Genomic DNA, 24,683 nt, shown 5'->3' on the forward strand with positions numbered 1-24,683 from the left:
CGAAATAACTTACTCTTGAATTTCTAACGAAAAGATTCACCAGCTAGTTGTTATGCATATATACACACATATCTTCAGGTACCGTTTATACGCAGTATCAATATGTTTTGCTTATAAATAAATTAACTGAAACCGCTATTAAGAGTGGGAAAATGACATCGACATTAAGAATCACTCTATATCATAAAGAAACAACTTGTGAGGAGACAAAATCCACCTGCATATTGTGACTGTTTTGTTTGCAAGAGACACAATCGGGAGAGCAATGATAGCCATTTATTACGAGACTTTGCCATGTGATCTCTTAGCCTACTTGGTGACGGTGCGTATCATTTACAAAATACTGAAATTTTTTTTGTTGAGTTCATTAGTCTTTTAGATTCCTGTATGCTGAAATACACTCAAAATTTACAATAGCATTATTTAGTTAGAAAAAAAATGTAGGGAATGAAAACAATTTTAGAAGTATTGCGAATTAGTTACTATATACAGAAAGGGAACTCAGAAGTGGGTGTAGAAGTTAATTGTTTATTGGAATAAAGTAGAAACTAATATAGGAATCTGAATGCATGAACCATATAAATTCGGTGGTCCATGTAAGAGTTGAAAGGATACAAACAAACAAGTCATGCTGCTATTTAAGCTTTAGACTTTGAGAAAGCCAATGTGGCCCCTTTCTTTCCTGAGTAAATGTCACAGTGGAGCTGGTCATTGGGGTGGTGGGGTCATTGCATTCTACTACTCTATCTGATTTCTCATTGGTTGAGTTTGAACATGATAATTGAGGTATATGAGAGTTCTTAACTTGGCTACCTCCTATACTTAGTGTCAAATCCACTTCCATTTCTTCATCAAAGCCACCACTAGTGCTTATTTTACAACTCTGAAATGCTGTGCGGGAACTAGGCCCCGCCTCACCTTCATAAAAGCCACGCGCTACAGTGAAAGTGTCTCCCTCAGCAGGCCTTTCAAGATCAAAACCTCTTTGCATTTTGATGATGTCTCCAGAGAAGCTTCCACTCCTTTCTCTGGAGCCTAGATCCTCTCTCAAATTTTTTACATGGAAATCAGAGCCGTATGAAATCTGTGTTGTTTGATGTTGCTGCTCAGTGGAATGTGGATAGCTTACATCTATATCATTTATGGGGTTCCAAAATTTATGTGGTCTAATTTCATTTTTGAGCTCATCCATCAGCATCTTTTGCACACTGTATACCCGGTGTAGTTCTCTTACCTGCAAATTCCCAATCTTTGTGATTGCTAACTAGTAAAAGATTAAAATAATAGCTGATCATCATGTCCTTTCAACAGGGTTGTCACTAATATTTCACATATGATGGCTACTTAGAATTGTTGATTAATCAAGTTGATTGAGTGATAAAAATAGGGCCATGGATACGATGTCACAGAATGAAGGACTTCATTATACAGAGTGAAAGTATTATGATTGATTTGCATTTTACATGTAATATGCAGTACAGTGGTTCCAAAGATAAAGAAAGGCTACATAAATGGACAGCCTCTCCTTTAATCTTGAATGCTCATGAATTTACACCCAAAAAACTTAATAAGACCCTTGATTGACCCCATGACTCTGGTTTTCATGTAGCCAAACATTTGTTGCACTGATTGAATGGCAACCTAAATTCCATATTCCATATTTGTTAAGATGAAAAGTTCAATCATATACCACACTTTAGAATACCTGGTGTTTGAAGATGTCCTCATGCTTCTGCATTGTCTTTTTGATGGATTCTTTATTGTTTCTGTCAAGCATCCTATCCATGGGATCTCGTAATTTATAGATTCCAGTCCTTTGATGGTTGCTCTGATAATGCTCCCAGACATGCACTCCACCAACAGATAGGTTGTTGCTGTCTACTAAGGTTGCTAGAAGATTTATGGAATATTCAATTTTGGTTCCCATACCTGAAAAAAAAATATTTTCAACACCTTGTATGTGCAAGGTCAATGAATCGAGTAAAAAACTAGAAAATTTATTTTTACTGTGCAAATTCTTGAGAGAAGTAATGAATAAAACTTGTGTTGTTCCTTGACTGTTTTTATGTTAATCAATGAAGTTATCATTATGATCTCTCGAGCTAAAATTTGAAGATCAGGAAATTCAGCTAGGCCAAGGATTGGAGAATTTGATTTTATATATATAAACAACAGAAACTGGAAACTCAGAATTTAGTTCTAGTTGAAACCCAAAATGGTAGGTAACCATACCTCACACCATAATCAATCAGTTCTATGGCAATGAATTGAAATGAAAATTCCACATGATCAATCAGTCATGATATGCTGACATTATTATCCTGCAAGATTCTGTCATTGCCCTTTTTGGTGAATAGATGCAGGCAATATGTATAGAAAAGATTCTAGTTTGTTCTGTAAGATAATTTGTCAAAATAGGGGCTTTCACTTTAGTGACCAAAAGTGGAAAGAGACGGGACCTAGAGAATCTATTCATTGAAATCTTCGAACGTGCAATTAAACATTGCTGGGACACCTAAGAAGCGTGTAACATGAACAGTAGATGTAGGCAATAGTGAAACCAACTAATATGTGGGTCTCTGATTGTATGATGACAGCAGCAGCACTAGCCATAAGGCCTATAACAGTGATCTTCATCTCCTACTACTAGGTACTGGCCTCTGAAAAGTTCCCACTTATGCTTGTTTCTTATAAAGCTAAGCTTTTTTGAGCTATTCTAAATACAACCACCAAACTTTATATCCTTGAAGTTAAAATAAATCGGCACTCAAAATGAAATCAAGAAATTTCAAATATCACTGCATCACATAGCCTCACGGAGTTTTCATGTCAAGGACATGTGCAAGTCAACTTGTTTTCTTTTTGTTATTCTTGAAACTTTTGATGTACCACCATGGATGGACAAGTGATACCAAATCCGTGGCAATTAAAACTAACAACAAAAGATGCTTTTAATGTGATGAATTTAATACTTAGTTAAGAAGCATTGAATCGCAGAAGTCAGAAAACTGCAACACCCTCAAACACCATATATATGTTTTGAGTTACCACATAAACAAAAGTTTTCACTAGGATTTGATGCTGATTCTAGTAAGTGGAAAAACATACGTGGATTGTAGCTCTAATACCTGTAACAAGTAGTACCAAAATTGCTGGTTTCTGTGATGAAAGTCATTGAACATCGTCTTCCCTCATGCCAGCATTTATACCCATGAGTGAGCCTTAGAAATAAAGACTAATACTAATATTACAAGTGGCCAATTGTTTCATGATTTTCCTTGAATCATTTTCGAGGCAAAGGACGGATCAATCCAAAACAGTGCACCACCTGGAGAATCCTGAGAAAGCTCATAGACAGCAGCAAATCTCCTGGCAGATGAGAACCATTCAACCCTTTACTAAGAAACAACAAAGCAACCAGCTCAAACTTGAAACTGTAATCATGAATTTAATAATTAAGGCTTGACAGGCTGTGAGGGAAGGAGGCAAGAGAAAAGGTGGAGTAGCAATGTGTCTGTATGTATGTGTATGAATGATGACTATGTGTTATTTAGAGAGAGAGAGATAGATGTATGTTCATATTATATAATATATGAATATTTTGTATCTGTATTCTAACATTTACTGTAGTTGATTGTATTTTGTACATGTTGTTGCTTCACTGTAACGTGGGAAAGTTTAGGAGAGAGGGCCCCACAAATATGTATAATAAAAACAAATGACACTTCTAAACATGAGCCAATGTAGGCCAATGAACAAGATATTCCAGACAAAGTCTTACAGGACTTGATCAAGATATGCATGAGCAATCAAAGTTGGTGCTTTTTTACTATACCCCTCTCTCTCTCTCTCTCTCTCACTCACTCACTCAAAATTTCCTTGATTTTGAAAATTCAACTATTGGGATTTGATTATTCTTTCCGTACATGCAGAACAACCAACTGTTGTGTTTGAGATTTCATAAGAAAAGAAACCAAATATGTCAGGTATTATTGGGGTTCCTTATAATATTTTTTTCTCGACAGGAGTAAATTTCATGGGCTTGGGATTTGAAATTGGTAATGACTATTTTCCTTCTCGTACACTGTAGGTTGATGCAAATAATCACAACTTTTATTGAGAGGATCTAATATTATGCAATTATGCACGTTTCTTCTTTGCCTCTCAACAAAATTTTTCCTTTACTCCCAACATTTGTTCGTCCAAGTTAAAAGGTAATTATTTTTTCTTAAATAAAATGTTTAATTCGAATATTATAAATGATAAAAAGTAACTTTGAGCGAGTTTTACCTTTTTAAATGATTTCATTTAACTAAATTTAAATTAGTTTATGATTAGAAAAAACTTATAATTATTTAAATTATAATTAAATTTTTTAATTAATTAACATTAAAGTGAACATAAATTTATAATTATTTAAACGTAAATCTAAACACACTTCTATTGTGTTAAGAAGTGAGTTAATTACCAATTAACAATGTTTGGTAAATATTATAAAATTAAATTTTTGTGTTATTGTGTAGACTCATCATAGAATCAAACACTTACTTAATCAGAGTTGAATATAATAAAATATTAAGGTGTCAAATAAATAAATAAAAAAAACCTTTATATGTTTCGCTGTACATGAAACCTAATTTATGATTTTTATTTTCAAATAAAAAAGATAAAGTGAATTCCACTCATTCTGTATTTCCTCTTGAAGAATAAATAAAGCAAGAAATAATACCTTGATTGTGCCTTCACTCTTCTGTAAAATTCCTTGAAAAGATGTCTATTTATGAACTATAAACAGAAAACATGATAAATAAAGCAAGAAATGAAATGTTCCCACTTCACTTGTGCCTTCACTCTCCTGTAGTTTCCCTACAATTTTAAAGATTTGTGATCATTTTCTTGTTCAAAAAACATGGATCTCTTGTCACAAAGAACAATATATTATATCAAGCAATCCTGTGTATTATATCAATAAATCATAAAAAATTTTAAAATATAAATCTAAACAATATCTATTAATTCTATGTATTTATTATATCTTTAAAATTTCTTTAATGTTTGCGTGTTAATTAAAAAACATTGATGGTCATCTAATCTAATTTAATCGTCAAGGTGAATAGAAAAATGTTAATAAGTTGTCAGTAATAAGCAAAGCAAAACATGGGAGTTAAGACTGAGAGAAGAGAAACTTGTCATCTCTCTCACCCATCACTATCCCCATAAAAGCTGAATGGCAATATAAATTCCATATATAGACTTCAACTTTACAAGCTTCCAAGATTTCAAAATTATGATGCGCATAAATCAGAACCACAAAATATATATATATATATATATATATATATATATATATATATATATATTTGTCCAATAATTGATTCTGAATCGTTAAGAAAAACATAGATTTTGCTATTTGAAATATCCTTTCATAGGCCTGTCTTTGTCTCTTACTTGTTTAGTTTCTGTCCGGAATTCCTCTCTAGTTTTGTATGGTGTAGCCTTAAATGCTACAATTGGTTCGGCAAATTGATCAATAACACGCGTGATAAGGTGTTCCTTGAATTAATTTTGTTGTCTGTTTTTCTTTTATTTTGGTCTGGGTAGCAGCAAAAGAGCAAATAATTGTAGTTGATATTTATAATTTATTATCCCTTATCCATTCTTCTTTGAAGTAACATTAATTTCTCTCATTTTATAAATCTTTTAAGGAGTTTATTGATTATAAAAAGTCACTTAATTTAATGTATGTATAAAACTATAGTTTCACTGTTTATAAAAATTAAAAGTTTTATTAAAAAAATAGTATTTAATTTAATACATTTTTTACAAAATTAACAGCCTAACTTATTTAATTGTTTTTTTTTAAACAAAACCCTTTTTATTTCGTTTCAATGGCATGTATATATACGAGAGACTCCTAATTTTATTTAGGAATTGGATCAACACTTTGAAAAGGATGAGAAATTTCTTCCACGTTTATTATATATGGTGAAATTGCCTAACGATATAGAGCCATGAAATACTTGATTGAAATTATAATTTCACTATTGTATAAAACATAATGGTTATTGAAGAATGTTAATTATTGTGCAGAAAGATTTTTTTGTAAAAGCTTCACGAATATAAAATGGTTAGACGGTAGTGAATAAAAGGTGGACGAAACTATTAATTTTCGAGTCATTTAATGTTTTGATGACCTATGTACTGGTATCAACATTTATCATTAAAAATGATTTTAAATATTTAAAAATAATATTTATTAAAAAACATATTTGATATTTATTATCAGTAACTAAAAAGCTTATGTTATTTCATTCTGTACGTTTTCAAATTGATGAGATATACTCATCATATTAAATGGCGCTTTCAGACTTTTATTTACCTTGTCATATTTATTTATATTTTAAAAATATATTATTTCTTAATATTAAATAATATGATTAAACATTTAATAATACTATTTTTATAAAATTTATTTATTTAATTATAATTGTTAAACTAACAATTAAATTAATTAATTTTATATTTTATAAAAAATTATTAAACACTATAAATATTCAAGTCTAACACCTAATATCAATAAATTTTCACTTTTTTTATTACAATATACTAAAAACTTAATGTGTCACCGTTGACTTTTGAATTATGAAACAAAAAGTTCATATAAAACAAATTTATTTTAAAAATAAAAATATTTTTACTTTGATAAATATTAACTAAAAAATTTTAAATATTGATAAGAGATAGAAAATAAAAAATATTTTTTAATTTTAATATATCTAGAGCTATACGTTATTTTTTTATATAAAAAAAGTTGCTTATTAAAATTTCAACCAGTGTCTTAAATATATTAATTAGCAAGACTTATTTTCAAGAAATTAAAGTTGTTTTTAATTATAATTTAACAGTACATTTTATTTAGAACAAAAGATAAATAAATTTTTAATAATTATTGTCATGTCTTAGTATGAACCTGACATGACAAATTAGCGAGATTATCAATGAGCGGCAAAACTAAGATGAGAGAGAGAGGGATGAGTTTCGATTTTCTTGGAGAGTGACGTTGTTGCCTATGTGATTCTCTATATCTGAGTAGACCAACGAATTTGTGGTGGACATCAAACATTGTCAAAATCAAAGATGAGATTTGCATCCATCTTCCCTGAAGAGGATCTTGTCTGTCATTAGCTAGTTTTTATTCTTAGCATGACGTACGGTAATAAAACCAAGCTCTCCCAGGTTTGAAAATCAGATAAACAGGTGACATGTACGTGGGCGTGACTCACCAAACTTAAATTGCTGAACAAGATTCCTACACTGAACTGATCTTGAGGATGTTTTGGTAGAATGACACCTGACCAATCCATAAATAACCCAAACCAACCCAGGTTTTGGTGTTGGAGCATAAAACAAAAGAGAACGAGAGTAAGGGTATGCATGATTAAAGAACAGTCCTGGATTTCACTTGCCGTAGCTTCTTCAATTAGATCAAGAAAGGCACGCGTTGTAGCCTTACTAAGGCCCAAGCCATCCGAAAGTAGACCCACCCATCACCACTCATCCATATGCCTTTTCAAATTCGCTTCAATTTGTACAAATTCTTTTTTTTAAAACACCTAAAATTGACACACATTATACACTCTTTTTTTTGTGTTATAAGTATGTCTACATTCTAAATTCTAAAGAGATATTTACAAATCTTTCTCCATTATATACTCTATCTTTACTTTCTACATTAGTAGAAATAGTACCGACACTTTTTATTTATTAAGTAGTTATCTTCATCTATCATGATCATACAAACCCATAAGAGATTCTTTTCTCAAGATAAATCCAAATAACTACATAGTCACTCGTCACATAAGCCTTTCCATCCCTAAAATGCTGCTTTGTTCCCTTATTTTCTTTTCTTGGCTTCTATCTGGATTAGTTCATGATTCTTATTAGCTTTAAGTCTTGTCAATTTCTATAAATAACATTTAACTATTCGATCATTATCGTATCCAGAGGTGGTCCTTGTCTGTCTTGTATTTGTCCCCCATCCTTATAACTTAAATTTTAATTTCACGGGTCTAAAGAAAACATGGTTAATTAATCAAAAGGTACACACTATCCCAAGATAATAAATCGTTTATTGGATCTCAATCTCGAGCATATTTTCATCTTCTGGATGCATCTGGTGGGCCCCATTTTATTATAAAAAAAAACGATTGTAAATGTAATTGGTCACTTCAAATTAGTTGCTTGAGTTTCAACAAATGGTTGCCACACTAAGTGCCGTCATGATCCGAAGATTCATAGGTCACATTCACACTTACATATTATATGGATTGTGATAAGGTATGACAAGAAAATGTTGTGATAAGGGGTCCAAAAATTATGGTGGTGACACTTGTCAGTCGCCCAACATGCATATGGTTCTTAGTATTCTTATCATGTTGTTTTCAAGCTCCAACCGAGTGTTGAGGATATAATGGTCAATTTGTGATTTGACCTGTTTTGGGATCAATTTTTTATTAGTTAGGATATTTTTTTCATGTGGCTTCCTAATAGGCCTTAAGTTAGCTGATTTAGGAAGCAATTGACTTTTGATTGAGCTTTTCTCTAAAGCATGTTTGGTTAAAAGCCTATTTAACTTTTCATTTATTGATTTAGGCCAAAGGAGCTCATTGCTTCAGATAGATTAATCCCATGAACCTCCTGCCTACTCTATTAAGCTCGAATAATTGTAGTTAAATAAAAGTAGAACTAACTTGTTAATCTTTAAGTTCTTTAACAATTTTTAAACAAATCTGTACTTTTTTAAAATTTATAATTATTCAAGTACATAAAATTATATATTCTTTTAATTATTTTTAAACTAATATATTTTAAAATACAAAAAATTTATTTAAATAATTTTAAAATATTAAATAATTAAATTAGAAATTTACACTCGCAATTATTTGAAACCTTTTAAATAGGTCCTTGCATTTTGACGGAACCTTAATAAAATTTCAGTTAAGATTTCGATTAAAAATAACTACAAATTAAAATGTTTAATAATATTTTATCAAGATAGACTTATTCAAAAACTTCAAAATAATTTGAGAAATAATTAATTAATTTAACCTTAAATAAAGTGATGTCACACTTGTATGCACAATATGATTAGTTCTGAATCTTCCATATTGGAAAGAGACTTGAGAGTTTGATTTATTTTCTCTTGTTACCGATCTTATTATTACCGATTGAAAAAAAAAAAGTTACCATGTTTATCTATGTCAAAAAATAATAAAATCAAGTAATACATATCTTCAAATATTTGAAAAGTTTAATTATGATTGTAATTTTTATATATTATTAGTGTAAAATTTTTACACTATAAATCAATTAGAATATACATTAAAATGATTTTGATATTAATTATTATAAAATTAATTATTTTACTAATATGGCAATCTATAATTAGATAATAATGGAAAAATTTTACATTGTTAGTGTATTTAAAATAATGTATTTTTTTATTTATATATAATTCAATTATTACCAATACTTTTGAGATACTAGTTAAAAAAATGAAAGAAAAAATTTATCATTTATAATACTATTAATATATACCAATCATGACTTTTAATAAAAATTTCATTTTTTAGTATATGTCCTTAAAACAGGATAAATATTTAATAAATAATATTTTTTATTAAAAATATATTTTTTTTATAATTTTTAACATATTATATATATTTTTTATTATTTAATTTTAAACATATATTAAAGAAATTAATTGTTTAAGTAATAAAACTAAAAATTAACAAATAAATACAAATGAACAAAATTAATAATAAAAAAAACATGATTTTGGGTAATTGACAAGGCAAATGAAAGATGCATATGAATTTGAAGAGTTGGCAAAACGATGACAAGTTTCGTTAAGTGAAGTTAATTTATTGAAAAAAATTTGTGTGTAATATATTTTAAGATAGAAAGATTATATTTGAAAGTTTAAAAATAAAAATAAAAAAAATTTGAAGGAAAAAGAAAGGGAAGTTAAATCTTTTTTTTATTTGAACATTTAATATTAAAAAAAGATAGTAAAGAGTGATAGAAGGTTTAATTATATAAATGATATTATATTTTATATATTTTATTTATATTTTTTATTTTTACAAAAATTTAAAAAATAAATATTTTTTTCTAAAAATTAATAATTTTAAAAAAAATATTTTAAAAAAGTTAAAATTTTATTTATAAAAGAGTATTAGAGAATGAGAGAGAAAAAATCTCAAAATAAAGAAACTCAAAAAACAAAAGTTGTGAAAGTTTAAAAAAGTTTAAAAAATTCATTAAAACTTGTTCTTCTTAATTAAACAAATTTTAAATAATAATTAATTTCTCTTAATTTCTCTTTCTCTTTTTTTTTTTTTTCTAAATACAACTTTCAAATATTAAAAAATTAATTTTAACTTGCTTTAAATTTAAGGACATGGCCTTTAATTTTATTTGAAAAAATAGAATCAAATTCAGCTGCCACATTCGATGCATCAGAATCGGTCTGACTTGGCGACCAATAAGATAAAAATAAAAGCGTGAAATGGATATTTAAAGGACAAAAGGAATCTCCCCATTTTGGACTAAGCCTTATCTCTTCTTAGGAGTTCGGAACCTTTACCCATTGCCCATTACCCTCTCTTCATTATTAATAATATCTTCATTCCCACGTTATTCTACTGCTTATTCTTATTATTATTATTATTATTGTTATGTTTTCATCCTTAATCCCCTAAATTATTCTTGCCAAAATTATTATGTTGTACTTTTCCTTATTCATTTTTGTTATTAGTAGGGATGAATGAAATATTATTTGTCAAAATCATTAACTTTATATAAGGTCATTTAAATTTAGTCTTCTGAGCCTAATGTGTCAAATTATTTGAACAAATATTAATAATAACATAATGTATACCATTTTTATATTAAATTTTAATTTAACACTTTAAAAAATTGTTATTTTGTTTCAAAGTTTAAGTTAGTTACTTTATAAATATATTGTGTTCATTAACTTATTTAATTAAGTAAATTTAAAAAATTATTTTAAATATCTTGTTAAAAATTATTTTTTAAGTTCAGCAGAATTTCAAAAAAGCCATATTCAGATTGTTTTATATCAAATAAATACAAAACTCATACCATACACTTAAAATATAAATCAAGCTCAAATCTCGTAGTAAAACTCCTCTTAATTTAATCAATTTCAACGCTTCAGCATTATATAGGCAATAATTGCATCATTTATGAGTTCATTTTTTTTTCTTTTTTTCTTTTTCTCTATCTCTACTCTTCTTATCTATTTCTTTATCCAATCATTTTGATATTTTTAAATTTTTTAAAGGACAATTTTTTTTTCATTTCTTTTGGAAAATGGAGAGAATCCAATTTTCATTTTACTTTCATATATTTATTCTGACATTTTCTTAAGATTACAACATTATTGGTAGAGAGAATTTTTTCTTTGATTCCCACCTTTGTTTGGTTAATTTAATGACTGAGTGTTATGAATTTCAGACATTTAAAATAGTTAAATCAAAATAAAACTTACAACATTTTATATTTCATCTCTTTCTAAGCTGCATACGTTCTTTTTTTCACGACTGGCTTATTATTTAGTTCAGATATAAGAAATAAAGAATTTTTTTGAAAGAACTGTTTTGTGCAATTCGCGAGTACTTATTTTATATTCTTATAATATAAAATCAATTTTCGAATAAATTTAAAAGGGAAAAAGAGGCCGTTATATGTGTGACATATAAAAATGAAATATATAATTTAAGATTTTGTTATTGTCAATAAAAATTGAGAATAAATAATATTTATTGTATTTTTATAACTTTAATATAATAACTGTATATTTTTTAATTTATGAATGCTTAAAAGTTATAATTTATTGAGATTTGTTTGACTTTGTAATTAAAATTTGAAAGTCCAAGTTAATTAGTAGGTGAAATATCTTTAAATAGAAGTTTGAAGTGCATTAAAAATTAAAAAAACGTTATCTAAACACAAGAATTTAATCGTGAACTGAAAGAGGAAAAGAAGACTATGAGATATAAATATGTATAATGCTATAGTTGAAATGAAAAGGAATGTTGATAAAAAAATAAAGTTGAAAAGAAAGGGGGAGAAGACTTTCTTTGGGTCGTATAAGATAAGATTGCTTTTTGTTAGAAAGTAGGCTTCCATGTCTTGGATTATCCCGTGCACGAGTATATTGAGATAAATTTATATATATATAATATGATATTTTTAGATTTAAACCTTTTTTCAAGCTTATCTAAATATTTGAAAGTTTAAAAGATTAATTTTATTTTGAAAAGATAGAAAGAAACATAGCGTAAATGGAATGTGAGAAAGTATAAGGAGGAAGAGTGGAGTGTGGGTCCGTTAGTTTTGATTGGGAGGTAATGCATTCATATTTGGTTGGTTTGTTATTGTGGCAAACCCCAGTGCGTGAGGAAACCAACCGCCATTTCTTCCTCATTTTCTCTATTATCACTATTTCTCATTCAAACTACCATTTTAATGTTATAATTGATCATTATTCTTAGCCCACTCATTAAGAAATTAGAAGAAAAAAATGTTTATTAAAAATTATAGAAATTTTTTTATTTAACATTTATCGTAACTAAAATATTAGTATACATTTAACAATTATGTTAACTTTGATTTTTAAGGTTGACTGTAACTATTTATAATAATAATTTTTTGCTAAAAAATATTATTATTATAATTTTATATGCTTAATTGTAGTTTTAAGTCACTATATTTTAACATTTCAGTCATTTTGGTCATCCTAATTTTAGTTGCTCAGATTTAATTTTTTAATTATATTTTGGTTAGTTATTAGATACAAATTTTAAGTGAAAATTTTAATTTAAATGTTTAAAAATTAAAAATAAAGAAATCGAAATCGTACGTGTTAAAATATAGGACTAAAAAGCAATTAAGTCTAAATATTTTTTCTAATGAAAACTTGTTAATTTGAACTTTAAACAACTTAAATTCAATCTTAAAAGATGATACTAATACTATTCCTAAAAATTAAGAGAAATCTTTCGACTTTCGGTCACCAAACACTTTGTAGATTTGTTCTGACGCCAATTCTAGGACAATCTACAAACACTCAGGCACAAATAAAGTAGAAAGACATTTGTGAGTTGTGACTACGACTAATAACTACCACAGTACACTCCGACTCTAACTTCTTTTGGTGACATTGACTTCCAACACTGTCCTCAAACTTTAAGGTGATTATTAGACTTTAATTACTTCATTCACAATTATTATTATTGTTCATACTTATTAGCGTGTACTGTACTCGCAGAAAGTTTCAGTTTCGTAATTCATTCATCATAAATTCATAATGTCTCCCTCTGATGGATCACCCAAATGAAATGGTTTGAAAAGCAAGCATAAAAATAAGAGCAAAATTTGTGTACAAGGAAATGGCCCAAAGTTGTCTTGGGTCTAACTCATCCAGCTCACTCCAAAACAAAGCTCAACCTAATTAATCCTATTTTTTTTGTGTAATGCATCAGCATTTTAAAAGGCCTTCTTTGACATCTATAATTTGTTACGCCCAAGTTATTTATTGAATATTGTAGTCAAATCAGCAATTTACTACTTTTTTTCACTTTCAAAGTCCTAATCATAGTTATTGTCATTATAGTTTTTAGTCTCAGTAATCTATACAACAAATTAAGGATGATATATTTTGAAAGTTTTGGTTATTGCCTCTCTTTTATTTTTGGAGTGTTTATTGGTCAAGTTGTTATTTGGATTTGTATAGAGTTAGATAAATATTTATCTGAAAACTTTGATGTTGTTTTGGAATTATCATCATTTTTTGTCAGGTATGTATTAGAATGAAGAACGAAAGTCAAGGTCTGAGCTGTTAGAATTGCAAGGTGTTACTTGGATTATGGTGATCCTCCATTCGATCGTCATATTCAACGGTTGGGATTTTGCAGGATATTGGCTGCACCAAAACCTTGCTGGAGAGGATCCAAAGTGATATGTACCGTATCAGGTGTTTTTGTACAAGGTAATTTCTAAACTATTTGTGGGCATAACACTTGTTGATGAAAATAAAAGACTCGTTGAGTTTCAGAAAGCTTGGCTATGATGTTAGAATATAATTACAACGGTTGATTAGAATACTAACAAATAAAATTATGATAAAATATATGAATATGTTTATCAAAATAATTTAAAATTTCACCTATTGATTACTTTGGAGGAATTAAATCCGCATGTTAGACCCAAAAGGCATAGATTTCCATGGTTGCCCATTTTTAGCTTGGTCTGGAATCCGGCACCACAGGTAAAGTCCATTCATATACAGTTCAGTTTGCCAATTAAGCCATACCTCTTGATTTGATTCATAGATTTCTGTTGAATTTCTATCTAGACACAAAATCCCATGTATTCTCCAATGGAGTCTTCATTAGATTTGCTTAAGTTTCAATTCAGAAGATTTTAAGCTAGCAGGCTTAATTAAATGAAAACATTCCTTATAGCACCCTCAATCGCCATTTCGTCCTATACATGCAATTTTCATACCTTCTGTCATGGGAGTTGGGAAGATGCTTTTTACGTTAACTCTATTGCATCAATATGACCTAGTGGATAAAGAATTAGCAGAATAACATAACAAATCTAAATGGTAACTCTCTGGACATAGCTTTCTCTCATTTCTTATTGCCATCAATCTTGAACGTCTGAAAAAATCAAGTTAAAGGGCTATGATTTGAATGGGCAAAATCTGATATTTTCTTGATTTTTTTAAACTAGTGTGAGTGAAAAACTTCCCCTGAATGAGTATGATGTATCTCTATGCATCTAAATCAGTGGATTAGAAAGCACATGAATGCTTCGCTTTCAAGTATGATGTCTCAAAATACATCAAATAATTAATTGGTCACCATGGTCATCACTCTGCCATTCCTATAAACATCTATTTAACACCCTCTCTCCAAGTATTAGAAAGCATTTTATACTGCTAGTAGTCATCATCTTCATCTCTTGACCCTAAGAACCTCCTCAAAACTGCAGCAGCAGCACCAAGAAACATAAACAGAAGAATAGTTTCAAATCCACCTCCAACGCCTATTGCTACACTGGGACCTGGTGCATAGAAAGAAAATGGAGACCATCCCCAGCCACCATAGAATGGCCCACCAAAACCATAGCCATAACCACCTAGCGGAGGCGCCACCGGAGGATTGACATAGATGTTGGTCCTATCAATTGACATGAATTTCAGATACAAGAACTTCATATGGTCATATAAGTGATACGTGTAATATGGAATTAGCGAACAAAAGTTCCAATGTTCTATCAAACTATCCAATCCAAAGTATAGAAGACATTTCTTTTCTTCCAATATGATCTCTAATGATACTCCAGGATATGGATATTACACATCAACTATAACTAAATAGAACAGTTCTATCCAGTATACTACTGAAAGATATATAACATTAACACCTTTGTGCCTATGATATATTTTTCAGAAATAGAATCCAACAGAAAGACTATTAATAATTGCGGCTTTGGTTATAACTTATAAGAGTATGATAAAGTAACTAAAAGCATAACAGAAAAGATGAGTATTGCAATAATCATAACAAGCAAAATAAAAAAAATTAAAAACAAACCTAGAATTGTTGTTGATTCTTGGTGAGGAGCGGGGAGCTGATGATTTGAAGGCCTGGCCACCAATTCTACCACCAGTTTTGGCAGCTGAAGCATCATGAATTGAGCCTAGTGTTAACACCCCAGCGGCCAGTGCAACCATTGCTAACTTTGCCAATTTGTTCTCATTCTTCCTGTTAAAACAATATTGAGTTAAATTAATCCTAATCCTAGGAAAACATGAATGAAAAGAAAAAAAAAAAACATGTTATGTTTGATGCCTTGGAGGTTGTTGGTCATGTGAGGGGCAACTGCGGCAAACAGTTTTAACTGAAGGGAGAGTAACAGTGGTGCTCCTAAACTTTGGCTTGTGGGTGAGTGGAATAAGGGCGTTGGTGAGGAAGCTATGGTGTGAGGAGGCTATGCTGGACATTTCTGGAATCAACCAAGATTTTGCTGTCAGATGTGAATCTTAATGTGAATTGTGATTGTTGTTTCGTAATTCTCTTGTGCTCAAACTCCAACAAACCCTTTTTTTTTTTATCACAAACCAAGCCAAGTTGTCTTTCCTCATCCTTTTTCTTGGTTCTCCAGATGCCACGCGGCACCTTTGCTTATTATAAATCTCTCAATATAATCCGAGTTCCATGAGAAGAATTATTAAATAAAGTATTTTTAAGAATTAACTATTTTTATCATGCGAAATATGTTTTATATTATATATAAATTTAAATTTAATTTTATAATTTATATTTGATTTTATTTAATATAATAAAATATTTATTATTAATCATTATATTTTATTTTTCAAAATTTAAAATAATTTAATAATAATTTTACACTATATAAAAAATACTACTTATTATTATGCTTCAATTTTAAAAATTCTTTTGTCTAGTATTTTCCTTTTCATCCCAAAAACAAAAAATACCCCTTTCTGAAAATCTTGGCCCAATTATGTTTTCTGTCCTAATTCAGGAAAGAAAATATTTCCAAAGCACCTACCCAACCCAAAGAATAAAATAGAATAAGATAAAATAAAAATGACTTAGTCAAAATGATGTGCTTACAAATCCAATATAAACTGGGCCTTCAAGCCTTTTCTGCTTTGTTCCTTTGTTATATGGGCCATAATCAACAATCCTACCAAAAACAAAAGTGCAAACCTTGCTAGGTGGGTTTTTTTCGCAAAACCCTTTGAAATATTAATTTTAAAAGTGATTTTAGACTTTAGTTTTTTAAAATAATTAATATATTTTAAAAATTTGTTTTAAAAGAATGTTATAATTGAAAAAAGGTTGTATAACAAGAAAAGCCTCTTGCTAGGAAACAGGAGCAACATGGAATGTATGGAAGTGGGCAGTGGGTGCTGTTTCCAGAGTGTCTCTCACCTCTGCACATTATTACATTGATCATCCGCTTTCCATCCATTTTGCATAAAAAACAAACTAATTTTATTAAAAATAAAAGCAATCCATTTTTTGTTCAACTTTTCTTAAAGAAATATTTATTCATTTCTTTTAGTTTTTGAGGGAACTTCAAAAGGATAAATAACAATTTCTCCAAATTTAATCTGAACGAAACATACTAATAAGAAGTGCTCTAACCGGTGATTAGAAACATTGTCTAGTACCAAAAGAAAAAGACAACCCCACTTGAACTAAAGTTAAAAGAGAAGAAAACCAGGACCATGACTTACATTTGACCAAATCAAATGTAAATGCAAATTCAAATCCTCCTGTTTGAAAACAGCACTGTTGCGGACAGTTCATAGAGACCACGAAACATATAGCCTTAAAAAAGCTCACAAATTTTTTAAACTTTCTTCCCCTTTAGCAAGCCTCTATGCTGTAGAATATGTTCCATAAATTGATAATCGCCAATCCAAGAGTGACATGACAGAAATTACCGGAGAAGAAATGCTACAAGGTCTCAATGTCTGCTTTGCAAAAGACGCAAATCGCTTCTGCTGAGAAGTGTTTACCTTCCTCTTAAGCAACTTGAGTTTTGTTGACTATCTATCAAACAAGTGATTTAACACTTCCACTTTTTTGTGAAACTGACAAAATTAAAGGTGGTGTGAATGCATGCAAATGTTACACGATGATAAGATTTTTTTTCAAAAAAAATAATTGTTATTGTGTTAACAAGAGGAAATTTCAATCAACAAAATCAGACACAATTAATAAATAATTCTATCTACGTTTTGAAGAAATTAATCTTTAGCTATCAGCTTTGGTTCCAAAAGAAAAGGTTACTGCATGATTTACAGTCACATGAATGATTAACTCTGACTGCAATTACAAAAGTTAATTATTAACTTTTTAATTCATTATTATTAACAGCACTCTAGTAATTTTAAAATGTTTTCATAATTGAAAAGATAGAATATTATAATATAGTTTAGATATGCATTTGTTCTAGTAGATTAATGATAAATGTTAATTTTTTATTTGAATATAAAGAAATACGTTAATATTTACCGTTGTACATATTCTCTTGTTAATGAATAATGAATGCGTGGTAGCTTTTTTCCTTTCTTTATGGATCTTAAAAGCTTAACACAAAAAATGATACTTAATCTTCAACCATTTCCCCTAGCTTTAATTTAAACCAATCCAACCACTCCACCTCCTTCGTTGCCTTACCGTTCCCGCAACTCTCATCAATGGCTTCCTTTTTTAATCTTCTTCCCATACACTATTACAAAAGATTTCGATATTGTTTAGTAGTCAAGAGATTGCAAGTGATTTTTTAATATTCATATTTTAACTAAGAATGAAACTAGTAGTAATAAAAAATATTGTATTGAATACATACTAAATAAAAAATTATCACATTACGCACAGTAGAGTATACAAAATTCTATGAAAACTTGACGTGTAAATAGAAACTTGCTTACGAGTTGAGTGCTAAAAAATTTTGGAATGTGAAATGAAGGAATATGACGCTGATAGCTTTTGAATGTGAAAAGTGATTGATAGTCGCAATCGAAAGATGTTTGGGGAATAAGGATTGATGTTGCTTCATCAAATATCCAAAGACTGCGATTCGAGCGTAGATATTTATTTATTGCATCACAAAAGTGTCGTAAAAAGAAAATGCCAATTCATGCCACTATCAAATTAGTTATCGTTTAGTTAAATAATTAATTTTATCCAATGCTTTTTTATTTTTTGATTTGATAAATTATCTTTCGGCTTATAATTTGTAATTAACTTTTAAGTTTGACAAATCTGTGGTGCCTTATTAAATAAATCTATTACTGTTTACAATTTTGGTGCATTAATTAAATAGTAATAAGCTATGTGCAAGTCAATCTTTCAGTTATTGTTTTGTTTATATATTTAAAAATAATCTTATATGACTTATATAAATATAATTTCAATAGATTATTTTGCAAAAATTGAACTGCATGCTAGGATAAATTTGGTAAAAAAAAAGAATATTTCTGAGGTTATTTGTTCAATTCTTGCCTTTGTCAAAGTTGATATTCCTTACACTTAATATCTTGCTCAATATTTATTATTGATTGAGGTTATGCCTTTGTCATTAAGTTATCTTACATCTTCTCAACGTTTGTGTTTGCTCACAAAGTGAATAGGCTTTTTAAAATTATGCAATAGACTTCGATGATTTTTTTTCCCATTTTTTAAAAATTAAAAATTATTTCAAATAATTAAATAAAGTTTAAATAATAAATGCGGTGACTAAATATTATCACATATTTAAATTTTATATACCTACTTATAAAATGTGCCAAAACTTTCTATAACCTAAATGTACCAAAGCAATCACCTCTAAATTTTAATTAACTTATCAATTATTAATTATTAAACTTTAAAATTCTAAATGTCGAAATAATGGAACTCCATAATTATCATTAATCAACTCTAACGCATGATATCTATTATTTGACACACAAATGGCTAATTTGCGCTTTCTCTTCTCTTATTTTGGTGCAGGAATGGACAACGTAAGTAACAACACGCATTGCAACAAAGAAACATTTATAGGAGAATTCTTCCAAAATCAGCTGGGACGAACTCATCCAAAATTGAGAGATAATTTACTTTTCGTTTTATTTCTAGTTAATAAGATAATATATAAATTAAAAAATCAACAATGTCTTTTTTTATATTAAAGTTACTCATGCTTTTTAATACAACATTTATTGTAGCCTTTTCGTTTGTGAAAAGTGTATGAATTATTTAAAATTATATAAAGATAAAAATATAATTAAAACTATCTTAATTTTTAAAATTTTCTAAAAAAACAGAGAAGTAATTTAATTTTCCCAATTTATCTTTTTAAATAATCCAATTTTTCCTACTCTTTATTTGAAACATTTCATCTTTTCATTCTCAATTTATATTATTATCTCACTTTCTCTCTCTCCTCCCCTTATCTATATTTTATACATTTATTATAAAGTAAAATTGTAGCGCAATCTCTCAAATTAACAATCTATATATTTAAATACACTATAAAAAGAATTCTGTTTCTATCTCTTAATTTATAAATAACTTTTTTTGCCAAAATTTAATGTTAATTAACTAATTTAACATTTTCCAAGAATATTTTATTTTATCCAAATTAAAAGTGTACCCCATACAATTGAAATAATTCACTCTTTCCACTGTTAATTCAAATAAAGAATTTTCACATCCTCACACTAGAATTTAATGTTGTTTCGTTACATTCTGTAACCATCACATATCTTGAAGATGCTTTTCTATGTAACTGGTTTGAAATCTAAAACCTTAGTGGAGTGGGGCGAATGCTTGATTCCTCTACCCTTCAGTTAAACATGTGTACCTTCTGAAACGCAAAATCCAAAAGTGTAGCCCCTCGGTCTCATTATGGAAAATTTGTCTAGTACTTGAGCATTAATGATATGTGTTTGTTCCTTTATAAGGGCCATAAGAAAATGTTGATCATTTGAGCAACTCGCGAAAAAGCAAGCCAGTTGTATCATAATTTTTTACCTGCTGGCAAGGGTCTTAATGATGCATGACTTTGCTGGTCCAAAAAGAACACTTCTTAGATTCCGTAAACAAGGCCAAAGCAAGTGTTCAGATGCAGTGGTTGTGAGAAAACAAAGCAGAAGATCATTGAACACAGTACCTTTTTGCGTTAACTCTAACATACAAATGAAAAATATGAAGTTACAGCTTTTAGTTTAACTGACATATCTTTTGCAAGTGTAAATTATTGCCCGTCTATATAAACTATACTAAAATAAACATTTTCATTCAATTGGAGATAATTGGAGAAAGAACCATTGTTATAATTACTACTTTCTTCTAGCCGTTTTTTTTTTCCATTCTCTTCTCCCTTAAACAGTAGGAAAAAAAATATGCATGTAAAACCATATTCAAATTATACAACAGTAAAATTAATTAATGTAACATAGCTTCTGGGAATTGAATTTAACATAGCTTATGGCGTAATTTTTGGAAATGCAAGACACATGTAAGTTAACGCGTTTCTGCCAGAAGGCACTGAAGAACATTCACCTGCATTTGCAAACAGCTTACATAACTCTCAAGCTCTGCAACCATTTGTTCATCACACATTTTTTCTGCCCCTCCAGGTATCAACCTTCTCAACCTCTTCAACTTGGTGTTGATGTCCTCATCTTTATCATCATCATCTTTTTCTTCGGCTAAATCCCTTTTAACTTCTGGCATGTCCTTGGATTCACACTTGCTCCCCAAAATTTCCACCTGGGACTTTGTGCTAGGGTTTGAAGAGAAACCCAGTGGAACATTTTCATTTTGGTCATAACCTCCTGTACCAGCCTCATTTGATTCAACAAAGCTAGTGTTCTTAACTGCATTGACATGATCCCTTTGGAGCTTCACGTTAAGGCCATTGCTCCATGCAAAACCTTGGGCTGACAGCACCATTGCCATGTCCACTTCATACTTAACAGCATTGTTAATATCACAATGGCCGTTATCTTCTATAGAACTCTTTTCCTTTATCTTCATCAATGCTGGAACTAAATAGTTCAAATAATTCCTAGTAAATATAGACTGTACTATTTTGCTTGGTTCAAGAGAGTAAACACGCCTGCGTTTAGCTCTTTGGGCCTCCATTCAATCCAGCAATTAAGTTGGACAAGAATGCTGCCAATGAAGAAATCAAAAAGACCTTTTTGTTCCCTAAAGAAAAAATTTAAACAGTAAAAGGGATTATAGAAGAGGATGAAGAAGGATGGTTGGTGTGATAGTGGAAGAAGATGTAGGATAAAGGGGCAAAGACAAAGCAAAATAATAATAGGACATAGTGAAAGTAAACGAGAGAAGGATACCGAAGAAGCTTGCTTGTCAGCTATATATGATAGGACATAATGAAGGTAAAATAAATAGGCCTTTAAAGTACTAGTGCTTGTTCTGGGGAGGTAACAATTGAAGGCAGTTGAAGTTATTGGTTCAGGAACTGAAGTTCACCAAAGTTTCCTTGACCAATGCACAAAATATTAATTGGAGTGATATTGAATTATGATTACTACCACAAGTAAGTAAGAATGAAGGCACAAGCTAGCAGAGAAATTAAAGATGGCCAGAGGCCTAGAAACTGAGTCCAGGGTGAGAGTGATTATAGGGAGTGAGTAGTGCACAGCACAAAGATTTGTGTGCAAAATGTTGGGAGTGGTCTATTTATTTAGAATGGCACATGGACTCACATGCTTCTTGCTTTCCACAACTGCCCACAGAAAGGAGTCTATCGCATCCCATGTGCACTGGAAGACAAAGACAACAAAACCCCACTATAAATGCCTTCACATGACTCCACCTCTTTAACTGGTACTCTTTCCCTTTGCTCTTCCACCCTCTCCCCTACTTACAAACCTTTTCTTCTCATTTCAAATCAACCAGCTCATCCTACTCCTACTCCTATATCAAGGATGCATCAAGCCACAACTATTCTTCTTAAAACCAGCAATTAAGAAATTTAAAATACAAATATTATTAATATATTTTATTATAATATACTTTTAGTGTAATTTTTTTTATAAAAGACTTTATTTATTATTTCATTTTAATCAGACCCAAACTTAGAATGATTAGTTTTAAGAATAAACTTTAGTAATATTACTACGTTGCAACGATTGTAAAACTCGGTGTCTCTTCATACATAAGGCCAAAACATATGTCCATTAGAAAAAGCGAAAATAAAAAAGTTTCATTTAGGAAGCTAGATAAGTTGATCAAATCATTGACCCTCTTGCTTACTAATATATATGATCATTTGCTCCTATGAAAATATCCTACCCCATTTAAGTATTCTTTAACCCAAGAGGAAACCATAAAATGATAAAGAATTACTAAAGATGAGAAAAGAAGAATAAGAAGAAAGTTAATTCAGAAGTTTTTCCTTTTTGCTTTAGAGGATCCTATAGCTGATAGATTCCAAGTCTAAAGTAAAACTAAATGCCAACCACCCTTTGAACGTTTGTGGGACAAGTATGCATGTGAAGAGTCTCAGAACTGGGATTATTAGTATAGGGTACGCTTCCGATTCTCATAGTTAATAATTGTTACTACTTATTGGTAATCGATCTTATTCTACCTGAGGCGGGAACAGTGAGGCTATGAATGACATAACCAAGTGTGTGGGTAGGGCCATTTGGCATGTCAAAGTTGAAAAGCAAGCATGTAATTAACCGTGGCAGGAACGAAATTAGGCACTAACATTAATTGAATGTTGGAGTAGTACTAGAGATTGCCTTGACGAGTCATACACAATTAACGGGTAAGTGAAATTGTCAGAGGGCGATTGATTGGTCTATAGTGGTATAGCTTTCTTGAATCGTGAATTGTGATGAAGATGGAGAAATAGTAATGCTGTACTCACATTATGGAGATGGAGAAGTTGGGGATATAAAAACTCCAAAAGGTGACAAGACATCATAGATGGAGAAGCTTGCTCATTTTTAATTATTTAATGTAAATTAAACCTCAATTATAGCTTCTAATTAAAATTGCACGTATCTTTTACTTTAATTTCTAATTTGATAACATGTTATTTTCTTTTATTTGTATTTACGGTATTATTTTATTAATATTAAAGATATTCAATAGGTTAAAAAAATGATTCTAAAAATGCATATAATTTCAAAATATAATAATAATAATAATAATAATAATAATAATAATAATAATAATAATGTCGTTATTATTATCTATATTTATTTAAATATTTCAGATTATTTAAATTAAAAAAACTCAGGGTGACTCGAAGTCTAACTAATATCACTGAATAAATTTTTTAAAAATATTAACTTGGCCTACTTAATAAATAGATATACTCTATTGGGTCTCACCAACAAATTATCTTATTTTCACTCCTAATAGTTACAGGAATTTGGTTTCAAGGCTCAAATGTATCCAAATAAATTATTTATGTCAGTAAACATTTACACGAAGCTATATATTAAAAAATACACCAAGCAAATAACATGCAACTACCCCACATACAGAAATACAAATGACGAAGATAACTTTGTAATAAGGATGTGCTTTCTTTATATTAATTAAACCTCTTTATATTTATGTTAATAAAAAAATTTTGCCTATAAAAGACTTTGTAATGTACCATGAGAATTATATTAATTTTGTAAATAAAATGTTGGGAGAAATATGCTCTTCTCATCTCTCGTTTTCCCTGTGTGTGTAAGATTTGTTAAAAGTATGCCTCAGTGAATAAAATAAGCACCATCAAATTAAGGAATTCTCTTAATAAAATTTGACAGAAGATATTATGACATGACCGAAGAACTTTTTGGCGAAATCCCTACCAACCTAATCGTATCTAAGATTATAATTCTTCCATATAAATAATATAACCAGTTAAAGTATGGGATACAAACAAAAGAGAAATAGCATGATCTCCAAAGAATGAATATTCAGCCAGGCTATATATAATTAATCTGGCTATGTATGTTGCTTATATAAACAAAAAGATTTAAAAGATATGGTTGGATTTTGAGGGGCACCACATGG

At 29.5% G+C, this 24,683-nt stretch overlaps 3 protein-coding genes across 3 annotated transcripts; all 3 read right to left on the reverse strand.

Moving 5' to 3' along the window:
• Positions 1 to 515: 515 nt before the first annotated feature.
• Positions 516 to 3,540, reverse strand: LOC113847736. Its single transcript, XM_027476993.1, has 3 exons — positions 3,129 to 3,540; positions 1,706 to 1,929; positions 516 to 1,234 (listed from the first exon to the last, which is right to left on the reverse strand). Exons 2-3 carry the CDS (start codon positions 1,925 to 1,927, stop codon positions 635 to 637), a joined length of 822 nt encoding a protein of 273 aa, XP_027332794.1. The 5' UTR covers positions 1,928 to 1,929; positions 3,129 to 3,540; the 3' UTR covers positions 516 to 634.
• Positions 3,541 to 14,443: 10,903 nt separating this feature from the next.
• On the reverse strand, positions 14,444 to 16,222 carry LOC113847253. Its single transcript, XM_027476236.1, has 3 exons — positions 15,951 to 16,222; positions 15,693 to 15,863; positions 14,444 to 15,275 (listed from the first exon to the last, which is right to left on the reverse strand). Exons 1-3 carry the CDS (start codon positions 16,100 to 16,102, stop codon positions 15,035 to 15,037), a joined length of 564 nt encoding a protein of 187 aa, XP_027332037.1. The 5' UTR covers positions 16,103 to 16,222; the 3' UTR covers positions 14,444 to 15,034.
• Positions 16,223 to 21,149: 4,927 nt separating this feature from the next.
• Positions 21,150 to 21,773, reverse strand: LOC113874746 (transcription factor bHLH146-like). Its single transcript, XM_027512960.1, has one exon. It carries the CDS (start codon positions 21,771 to 21,773, stop codon positions 21,150 to 21,152), a length of 624 nt encoding a protein of 207 aa, XP_027368761.1.
• Positions 21,774 to 24,683: the final 2,910 nt, after the last annotated feature.

Source organism: Abrus precatorius, unplaced genomic scaffold (assembly GCF_003935025.1).
Source record: "Abrus precatorius isolate BTA unplaced genomic scaffold, Abrus_2018 Scaffold8, whole genome shotgun sequence".
Lineage (NCBI taxonomy): Eukaryota > Viridiplantae > Streptophyta > Magnoliopsida > Fabales > Fabaceae > Abrus > Abrus precatorius.